At 36.2% G+C, this 11,015-nt stretch overlaps 1 protein-coding gene and 1 pseudogene across 2 annotated transcripts in view; one reads left to right on the forward strand and one right to left on the reverse strand.

The window, feature by feature from the left end:
• Nucleotides 1-4,095: 4,095 nt before the first annotated feature.
• The window catches only part of SOCS4 (suppressor of cytokine signaling 4), a 27,619-nt gene continuing 20,699 nt past the window's right edge, over nucleotides 4,096-11,015 (reverse strand). The window contains exons 2-3 of one of the 2 annotated variants that reach the window (XM_023760752.1): nucleotides 9,688-9,806; nucleotides 4,096-5,990 (exon numbers count right to left, since the gene is read on the reverse strand). In XM_023760752.1, the coding sequence (XP_023616520.1) occupies nucleotides 4,573-5,898 (1,326 nt within the window). In that variant the 5' untranslated portion in view covers nucleotides 5,899-5,990; nucleotides 9,688-9,806 and the 3' untranslated portion in view covers nucleotides 4,096-4,572. The remainder of the gene's footprint in view (nucleotides 5,991-9,687; nucleotides 9,807-11,015) is intronic. The other variant, XM_006096953.3, reaches the window with a different exon arrangement.
• LOC102433693 lies at nucleotides 10,133-10,630 on the forward strand (annotated as a pseudogene).

An 11,015-nucleotide genomic window follows, 5' to 3' on the forward strand; every position in this document is an offset into this window, starting at 1 on the left:
GTTATATCCATTAGAAACCAATGCATATCAAAAAAGTTACCTCCATTTTGTGCCCAATATCTTAATTTGTTAGAATAGTATAGACAGATTCTTGTAGGGTTGCTCATTTCTAGCAGGTCATTAAAAAAGTAAACCCTTTGCCCTAGCTAGTTTGGCTCAGTGGATAGAGCATTAGCCTGAGGACTGAAGGGTCCCTGGTTCAATTCCAGTCAAGAACATATGTCCAGGTTGCAGGCTGAGTCCCCAGTAGGGAGCGTGCAGGAGGAAGCCAATCAATGATTCTCTCTCATCATTGATGTTTCTATCTCTCTCTCCCTCTCCCTTCCTCTCTGAAGTCAATAAAAAATATATTTTAAAAAAGTAAACCCTTTGTGCTTTCTGTTCATTCTTTAGAAATAAAAATGATTGTAAAACTGGTTATAAAACCAAAATTATAAAGATTTTTCTCCAAAGTAGAAATAATTTACTTAAAATCTTTTATTCATTTGGGCACTATTTTAACACAGGCTATTTTAAATTTCAGCATTGTTTTCTTTGTGTTGTCTCCAGGAATCTTATAAGTCTACTTTCCTATAAAATTTGGTCTACCAAAATCAATACATAACTGATTTGACTAATTATAGCTTAAAATGACAAAATATTTTAAATGAAAACTAAGCATATTATTCATGAGTTAGGTCTCAAGGTTTTGGTTTCATAGGAAGGAAGCTCTCTATTATGTGGATCTGTAAAATGATCCAAACTTCAGAGACAGGAAGCTGATAACTTGATTTATCTTAATGGCTTTGGCTCTTGAATAAATGATAATGGTTTGTTCTTCTTATAAAAAGAAATGGAGCCCGGCCGGCGTGGCTCAGTACTTGAGTGTAGACCTATGAACCAGGAGATCACGGTTTGATTCCTAGTAGGGGCACATGCCCAGGTTGCGTGCTTGATCCCATGTGGGGTGTGCAGGAGGCAACTGATCAATGACTCTCACCATTGATGTTTCTCTCTCTCCCTTCCACTCTGAAATCAATAAAAATATATTTTTAAAAAAGACTTAAAAAATGGAATTTATATAATGAGTCCTAATTGCCACATTTGTTCTACTTCTTAAAGGATTTCTAATTTCTAAGACATTCTTTTATTATTATTTATAAGAAGTCAAAACTAACTGAAAGCCATTCTTTGACCACAATTTGCCATCAGCTGAAATTCAGGAAAGAATACAGGACTGATTACCAAATCAATAAATCTAGCCACAGGCTGACTAAAAGCTTCCTTTAATCTTCTTCCTGTTAAGTCTTCCTTTAAATTAAACCATTCCCATTGTGAATTATTTAAGTGAATGGTATGGTTATAAAAAGATCACACATGATTCTTCATACAAAAATACTCAAGAAACCTAAAAAAATCCATCACCATATTTTTGGAATTATAGTATGAATCAAGATGCTACAGCTTAAAGGGGAGTGGGTTAATGTCCTGAAAAGCTTCAGAGAGAAATAGAAAAGTCAAGTTTATTTCCTGATTTGTGCAGGATGATTCCCAAAGTGCAGTTAAGTGTGTGGTCCAGGCTAGCTATTAGCGATTAAGTAGTTCCCTTTCACTGTCAAGGCTTTTCCCTGAGGTAATGCCTAAATTCTTAAGTTTAATATTTTATCTTGTTTCTTTTAACCTCATCTTCTTTTAACAATAAGCACTACATATTTCCACCATGATGGTTTCTCAACTCTAGAATTTACTTTTCAAATTGTCACAATGTCTTAGAGTTACAAAATTTATATTTATTGGTATCTTCCCACATTGTTCCTCTCAAAACTTAACTCATTTTACTTATATATTCCATAATTGCATTTTAAAATGAGTTTGTTTCTGAATATTGGATGCTCTTCCAAATATGTCCTCACAAAGAAACTGAGAAAGGGGTTTCCCTTTCTAAATTCAGACCTCTTAAATTCATTTAAAAATTAAATTTATTATTACTCTTTTCATTTTCCTTTATGGTAAACAGTTTCCTTCCCAAGTATTTATATTTCTACTAGAGGCCTGGTGCACGAATTCATGCACAGGTGGGGTCCCTCAGCCTAGCCAGCCATCAGGGCCGATGGGGGGACCAGCTGGGGGAGGGACCACGGGAGGTTGGCCGGGGGTGGGGAGGGAATGCGGGAGGTTGGCTATGGGAACCCACTGACCACCAAGGGGCAGCTCCTGTGTTGAGCATCTGCCCCCTGGTGGTCAATGCATGTCATAGCAACTAGTCAACCAGTCGTTCAGTTGCTTAGGCTTTTATATGTATAGATTTTCCAGGTTTCTTTTAACTGTAGCAAATACCAAAGAAAAATACAAACCATTTCAGAGCAAATGAGTCTGTTTCCTGCTCTCATTTATTAGATCATCTACTTCAAGGCTATATATATGGCAGTATAACAGCTATTAATACCTTGAAATTGAGAAAGCCAAAGAAAATATATCACAGTTTGACTATATGAAAAGCTACTTAGGTTTTTTATTTTATATAAACACCAATTTTTACCATTATAAAAGACAACATAATTATGCTTCATTTTTCTTTATAAAATTACCTTTTAACAGAATATTTGTTTTTGTCATCCCTTAGGTTTTTCTGTACTGATAAAAATTATTTTTAAAGAAAAATATTTAAAATAATTGTTTCATAGAAACAGAAAGTCTCATTATCAAATTCTGATAAAAAATTATAATCATGGGTAGAGTCTTACCATACTATTAATTTTCTTTCACCAAAGATGAGTATTTAGGAATTGTAATATTGGTAAATAAGATAAGCTTCTCAGTGAACTACAAAAGTGCCACAATAAAGATGAGGTAGTATGAGACTTTTCTTTTGTAAAAGGAAAATAGCATCTTTAGAAGAGATATTTATCCTGACATTGGTGTTGAAATCCTGAGCCTCATCTGCTAAGAGAGGTGCTATTCTAATAGCTACCCTTCACTGGAACCAAGACAATCTTGAGATCACCGAGAAAAAAGAATGGCAGAAGATAATGGGAACAGATTTTCTTGGTTTAATTTTGTGGTAATTGCTAAAAATTTATTTTAACACTATTATTGAAAAATGCTATATTTATATTAGCAGCAGAGCTGCAGGAAATAGAAATGCTACTTCAACATAAAAGCAATGGTATTTTAGAAACATTTATTATAACTAAATTTTAGTAAAATTTTTTTCAACCCAGGTAGAAAGTTTCCTATTAGAGCTAAACCAGCATCAAGAAATTAATTACTATATGTAAACAGGTCATCAGAAGAAACAGTTGTCTAGGAGATTTATTATTCACTGATTCTTTTAAAAAGAGGGGATAGATAGGATATCACTTCATTTATCTTACATAGGGATAATGGTGTTTCTAAAAATGCTTTCCTGTTCTTGGGAAAGTAAATTTAAAATATTACACCTGTTGCCTAGTACTGTTCAGTATGGCCTAAGCCATGTAGCTCTCAAAATGTTTTCCTTTTTTTGAAGCTACAATAAAGACATGTTAATTCTGAAGATAGGAGTAATTATTTGAAACTTGAAGATTAAAAACCATATTAAGCTTTCTGAATACTAAGCTCGATGTTCACTTCTTGAATCTTTATTCAAGTTCAATTTAAAATAATGAAAACTTATTTAGGGACCAATGAAAATGTGTGGCTTTTATAAACTGTAGCATCTCCCCAAGTAACAGGCTGAGTTTCTATAAAAGAGCTAAGTAGAAGAAACAGTTCATAAATAAATACAGAAAAAAAAACACCCCACAATTGTTTTAGAACTTTAGTAACTACTAGTTACTAACAGTGTTATCATTATTTTTAAAGCTCCCAGTGAGAAAGGAACAATATTTATGTTCCAGGTTTTAAGAGAGACCTATTCAAGGATTAACAAATGACCATGCCACATTGTAGAATACATTCACCTCCAAAAATGTTATGCTCTCATTTGATTCTTACTGATGAGATTAATCAAATTTAGTAATCCTGCTTTAGTTAATATTTAAAATACTGTAAAAACACATCAAGTTGGATTTTAAGCTATGTTGTTACCTTTAACATCCCTATTAGTAAATTACAAGTCAATTACATTAGTATAGATTGTGAATTACAACACTCAGCTTTACTGAAGAATTTGAAAACAACTCTGGAAAGGGAGATGGGGAAACTGTATTTTATGTATAGGAATGCCAATGGCATAAGTTAACAAAGCATTTTACATATAAGAAAGGACACAGGATTATTTTTAAAGAAAATAATGAAATACAAATTATTAACTGTGTTTACAATGTCTACCAATTTTCAAATATCCCTGGATCATATGCAAATTACAATTAAGAAAAGAAAAAAAATTAAGTATATACTCTATAGAATAAAAACAAAAACCACTTGGTCAAAAATACCCATTAACCCTTAGTGTGTAACTTTAAACAATTAGTGTATTGTAAGAAAAATAAACAGATCTGGAAGCAAAATTTAGGGCAGAGGTTTATTCAGACTCTTAACTGCCCTTGTAGAAAAACTCAAAGTAGCATTAAGAAAAATAAGGTATTAAATTCCCATGTTCCTACCCTCTACCTAGCATTGTTGTTTTGGTGCATCAATCCTGAGTACTCTAACTTTTGATTTATAGTGATATTCCTTCAGATATAATTTCATAGAAGAAGGAATTGGAAGGGCATCAATGCCATCATAAGTTGTACAGTTACAAATTACTGTTCTGCATATATGCTGTAGGGGAAAGGGGAAAGTCCGAATTAAGGGAGTGGATAAAAGTGGTTCAAAGAACATACAGGCACTTGGGTCCTTATAATGTTCTAGGAGCCCAGTAATATCAGGAGAATGGAAGACACAAGGATCATGTGCATCAAAGCTAAAGTTGTGATTCCACTGTTCAATCCTAGCATGAAGAGAACGACTATAGCGTCTGAAACTAACAGAGAATAAATAGTCTTCCTGTGCTGAGTCTCGAAGTAAAAAGGTACCCTCTGGTTTTCCTTCTAGGAGAGCTTCAGCTGCATACTTATCCATAACTCCCCAGTAACATGGATTGTTATTGATCTGAAGGAGGTCTGGTACAAGACAGTGGACATAATCAATCTGGGTGTGGTACTTAGGAGTTGTTCCCAACTGAAGGATTTCTTCATCCATTTCCCATTTGGGTTTGTTTCTTTTCCTGGAACTTGTGCAAAGTGTTATAATTTCATCATCTGAATCCATATCACTATCTTCTATACTATTATTTGAAACCAGGTTCATCAAAGAGCCAGCCATAGGACCACCACTACATGAAGCATTGCTGGTGGTTATAACACAGGGCTGAACATTGGGATGTGAGAAACAGTTCACCTCTTCTTCCATGTTTCTTCTTTGTTTTGGTTGACCATCCCTCAATTCACTCTGAGACAAATCTGTGCTTATCAATTCATCTGGTTTGGGGTTTATAGGAGCAGTGTGTCGTTTAATAAAATGCCACCTAAAGGCTAAATCTGATCGAGGTGGGAAAGGACACTTATCTAACATGAGTTCACTGATATGAATTTTTCTTTTAGATGGAAGCCCCGAAGAGTGCCGACTACTACAATTCTTTATTGGGAAGCACTGCCCCACAGCATCTTGCAGTTTCTGTTTAAGAGATCGGCCTAAAAATCTATGCCCACAAGAATGATCTAAATCCAACTCGATGGATGAACAGCTGTGCTTTCTTTCTTGGCTCTGTAAAGGAACTTCAGTTTTCTCTATAACATTTACTGTTTCAGCATCTGAAAAACTTTCACTCTTTTTTGACCAAGATAACTTCTTTCCACTCCACACATAACCATCCTTTCTGTCAGCACTTCTACTCCTACTAGTTTTGGGCCTGACATCTACATTTTTACTATTACTTTCACTATTTTCTGCCATTTTAATAAGTTATCCAAAAATTCCAGTGTTATAAATACTGCTTTTTTAGTTTTTCTGGCAGGAAGTTTCTTCTGGGCACTTTCTGGATGTACCTAAGGGGAGAAAAAAAAGTCATTAATCATTTGTCATTCACATTATATAGTTTACATCTTAAGACCCAATTAGACCCAAGATGAAAAAGCATAATTAGTACATGAAAAAGATGTCACGCCTCCTCTGTTAGCCAAAACATATGCTCAAAATGCAAATAATTTCTAGTCTTGAGGTACATCTTATGCCAATCTCTTTTTCCCTTATTTTTTTTATTTCACAGCAGACCAGTGAATAGGTTGTAAGAGACACTGAGAAATCTGTGAGCTGGTGTTTGAAGTCCGCTACCCTATATAGTTTCTTCACTTCCCTCCCCTTGTTTTTATTCCTATTTATTGAAAATATGAAGTTTTAAGTTATAAAGAACTTACGAAATAATCACCACTGAACAGTACAAATGCCACATAACATTCCCAATGCAGTTGTTTGTTTGTTTGTTTTTTGGGGGGGGGGTTTCCAATTTTTATTTGCAAAAGACACAAATAATAGCCATCATGTTTCAGATCACTCTGAGATACCACTGTTATCAAATTCCAGCACCCCCCAAAATATTTTTTTAGCTATTTTTCTCACGGGAAATGTAGAATATCCACTGAAGTTTTGAAATGCTAAAAAAAAACCCCAAAAGAAATAAAAAAGGAAGGGAGTTAGGAAGAAAAAGAGGGAGGGAAGAAAAGAAAAAGTAGAAAAGAGAAAAAGGAAGAAACTAAGGGAGGGAGAGAGGAAGAGAAGGAGGAAGTCTGACACCCATTATGACTTCCCAGTTTCCTTGGGATTCAGAGGCCCTGGTTTTGAGAAACACCTATTTAAGTCAGAGGAGTCTAAGTATCTTCTTAGCATAGGATAGTTATTTTCCTTTTCAAAGAAGGACAGGCATATGCCCTTCTATAGAGCTTCTTAATCTATCCTTCTGATGGAAAAGGATTAAATGTGTGCTGAAGAAATCTTCTAGCTCAGGCAAGCTCCTAACTACAGTCTTGGCCAAAGATGAATTTCTTTGGAGTTGGAGTGGTGGTATTTGGCATCAGTTGAATTTCAGCGTCTATCCACATTTTGGTGCCACAAGCTTTCGGGGAGGAGGTATCAGGCCAACTTGAGGCAAAATGAAGTTAATCACTATTCACCTTGACAAGGCTGTAATCTGCTTTAAGCCAGGGACTCTATACTCTATGTCACTTTTTTCTCGGATATCACTACAGAAGCTGGCACACAGTATAAATGGATTGATGATAATGTATTAAAAACCATGAAGTACTTACTATAAACCATCCATCAAATCAAGGTACCTATGGAAATGGGCAATGTACCATACACCCATTTACTAGTAGATGATTCATGTTTAATGTTCAAGTAAAGACTTTCACAACTGACAAAACTCTGATAATCTCAATGCAGTTTTGTAAACTGATTTCAATAACTGGTCAACTTCACTATCAATCTAGGCAGTTTTTGGAAAATACAGAATCGGACAAAAATTTGGTATTTCACACACACACACACACACACACACACACACACACACACACTTGTATTCTTCTTGATAATTTTGACAAACAAGCAGATAAATTTCTATGGGGCAATGCCTTTCCTATGAAATTGGCTAGATATACTAAAATTTACAATGTAAAATATTGAATTTTATTAAGACTAATGCTAATGATTGGCCATAGATGAAATTTACTTAGTTATTCTTAGGTGGAATAAGATTTAAGTCCAGAATTGGAGGGAAGGGTTCTATAATTTCAAATGTTTTGAAATTAAAGTTGAATTTTGTGACTAAGAAAATCACACTCAACATTCTAATTATGATTAAGTTTCTGATTATGTCAGAGGAACATCAATAATCCCAGCAGTTAAGTAAATGTTTAGAGCCACTTGAATCCTTTTAAAGCAGTAGGCAGGGGTCCTCAAACTTTTTAAACAGGGGGCCAGTTCACTGTCCCTCAGACCGTTGGAGGGCCGGACTATAGTTTAAAAAAAACTATGAACAAATTCCTATGCACGCTGCACATATCTTATTTTGAAGTAAAAAAACAAAACGGGAACAAATACAATATTTGTATTTGCATGTGGCCCGCGGGCCGTAGTTTGAGGACCCCTGCAGTAGGGTTTGAACCAAGCATCTGCAGTGGCAAATGATTGTCACACGCTTAAAGTGTGAACTGATGACACAGATTTGCTATATAAAGTACTGCATTTCTAAACACTGAATAGCATCTAGTATTATACTTACTGTTTTGATTTCGTAAACTCATGGATATATCGTCATTTAAAGTCCATAGGGGAAAATATTTAAAATCTAATTTTGAAAGAAACATCATCACTTACATCACAAACACCAAAATTACACTCAACAGTATGCTTTGGCTGTTCACAGACTAAATTCCACTAAACAAAAATAAACATGCAGAAGCAACAAAGTAAACTGAAGAAAATGAATTCACTGATTAGAAGAGACACTTCTGTTACTGCCTAAGAGCTTATACTCTAATATATTTTTTTAAGATAAAAAATAATAAAAAGAGTGCCATACAGATTTTTTTTGTTAATATTACATAATTTCAAATTTTTAACTCAGCACAAGAATGTGGAAAACTTATCATTTAAGGTTTGAAATGCTTTTTTTTTTCACTTACTAAAAAAGTACTAAAATAGCAGTTTATTAAGTAGATGACCATCTCTATTCCATTGGGTGTGAGTTCTATCTTGCCCCCTTGCTACCTCAAAATTGTGTCAGTTCTACATCACAGCTAAGCTTTCTAACCTCTATTCTTTATTTTATTTTTATTTTAGAGGAAGGAAGAGGGACGGGGGAAACATTAGTCAGTTGCCTCCCACATGGGCTCCATCAGGAATAGGACTTGCCACTTTTTGGTGTATGGGACCACCCTCCAACCAACTGAGTCACACCAGCCAGGGCTAACCTCTACTCGTGATAACATTTCCCACCTTTACCTACTTCAATTTTTCTCTGCCTTCAAACACAACCAAGTTTTCTATAAAATCTTTTACTGATTATAATGCTTCCTTTAGTTATAACTGCTGCTTTCCATTACTATATTTCTTTTTTTAAAAAAATATATTTTATTGATTTTTTACAGAGAGGAAGGGAGAGGGATAGAGAGTTAGAAACATCGATGAGAGAGAAACATCGATCAGCCGCCTCCTGCACACTCCCCACTGGGGATGTGCCTGCAACCAAGGTACATGCCCTTGAGTCTGCAGGCCGACGCTCTATCCACTGATCCAAACCGGCCAGGGCTATATTTCTTAGTGAGTAGTGTAACTTGATTTCCCCTTGAAATGAAAGTAGCTGCCCCCCCCCCCATTATAAATGAGAAATAAAAACACAAATCTCATCTTCAATGAAATTGGAAGATATCTGCTACAGAACGTGTGGGTAGAGAACAGGGTGGAAAATGGGGAGCTAGGTTGAAAATCTGCATGACAGCAATTAAATCTCTATGGTTCTTACTCCGCCACTTAGAGTAGATGAGACATTATTTGGAGAAACTGAACCAGAGAGGTTTGGGACTTTGGATATCAGACATAGCAAGGACAGAGGGGAGGCTTCGGACTAAAATCAGAATGAAAGTTCCCCATTCCCTTAGCAGAAAGAAACAGAATGGCCAAAGCGAAAAGACCTATAGTGCTGCTATCTGGGAATACTCTAATAAAAAGCTGGAAGTCCAGCCAAACCTGCAGTGAATCTCTCCAGTCCACAAGCCCCGCCGACTCATACGCAGCTTTTCAGGCATTGCTGTGCTTCATTCACTCTAGAATATGAATGCTCACAGGTTACCAGTTTTGAAGAAAGCCTGTAACATAAACAACGGAGACTAAAACATAAGGAACTTGGAGAAGACAGTAACCATAAAAGGAACAGAAAATAAAGTTGATTTCTTCCAAATTAAGAGAAGATATTACACCTAAGAATGACTAAGAGAAGGTGCAGGACAATCAGAGAATAAGGGTTTGCAAATTAAAATCACGAATGCAGAAATAAAATACTCAATAAGAAAGTTAGAGGATGAGTTGAGAAAATATTAGAAAATAAGAAAATAGTGGTTAAGACAAGAAAGCTAATATTAGATGATCAGAAAGCGCAGGGACCTCAGCCGCCCGCAGTGCACCCTGGGAAAGCAACAGCACCAGACCCAAGATGGCAGCCAGCAGGAGGCTGATGAAGGAGCTTGAAGAAATCCGCAAATGTGGAATGAAAAACTTCCGTAACATCCAGGTTGATGAAGCTAATTTACTGACTTGGCAAGGGCTTATTGTTCCTGACAACCCTCCATATGATAAGGGGGCCTTCAGAATCGAAATCAGCTTTCCAGCGGAGTACCCATTCAAACCACCAACGATCACATTTAAAACAAAGATCTATCACCCCAACATCGATGAAAAGGGGCAGGTCTGCCTGCCAGTAATTAGTGCTGAAAACTGGAAGCCAGCAACCAAAACCGACCAAGTAATCCAGTCCCTCATTGCACTGGTGAACGACCCCCAGACCGAACACCCGCTTCGGGCTGACCTAGCTGAAGAATACTCTAAGGACCGTAAAAAATTCTGTAAGAATGCCGAAGAGTTTACAAAGAAATATGGAGAAAAGCGACCTGTGGACTAAAATCTGCCGCGACTGATTCCGGGGAGTGTGAGCAGAGACCCTGAGCAGCGCATTCAGACACTCTGCCCAGCAGGACTCTGTGGAAAATGGACACGGGCCCCCACCTGGCGTTCGCTTGTGGCAGTTACTAACTTCCTACAGTTTTCTCAATCCAAAGTGGTCTAGGTAACCTGTAAAGAAAGGATTAAAATTTATTTAAGATGTTCTAGTTCTGCTTTCTTTGTTTAAAACTCACTGTTTTAATCTAAAAAAAAAAATAGAGGATCAATACAGACTTTTCATAGAAAATAACAAAACGTATGGGGAAAATTATCAAAGAAAATGTATTAGAAGAACATAAGCCTCTATAATGAAAGAGCCCACTGAGAGCTCAGTAATGCTGGGGGGGGGGGGGGGGGGG

This window comes from Myotis lucifugus, unplaced genomic scaffold, assembly GCF_000147115.1.
Source record: "Myotis lucifugus unplaced genomic scaffold, Myoluc2.0 scaffold_191, whole genome shotgun sequence".
In the NCBI taxonomy this organism is placed as follows: domain Eukaryota; kingdom Metazoa; phylum Chordata; class Mammalia; order Chiroptera; family Vespertilionidae; genus Myotis; species Myotis lucifugus.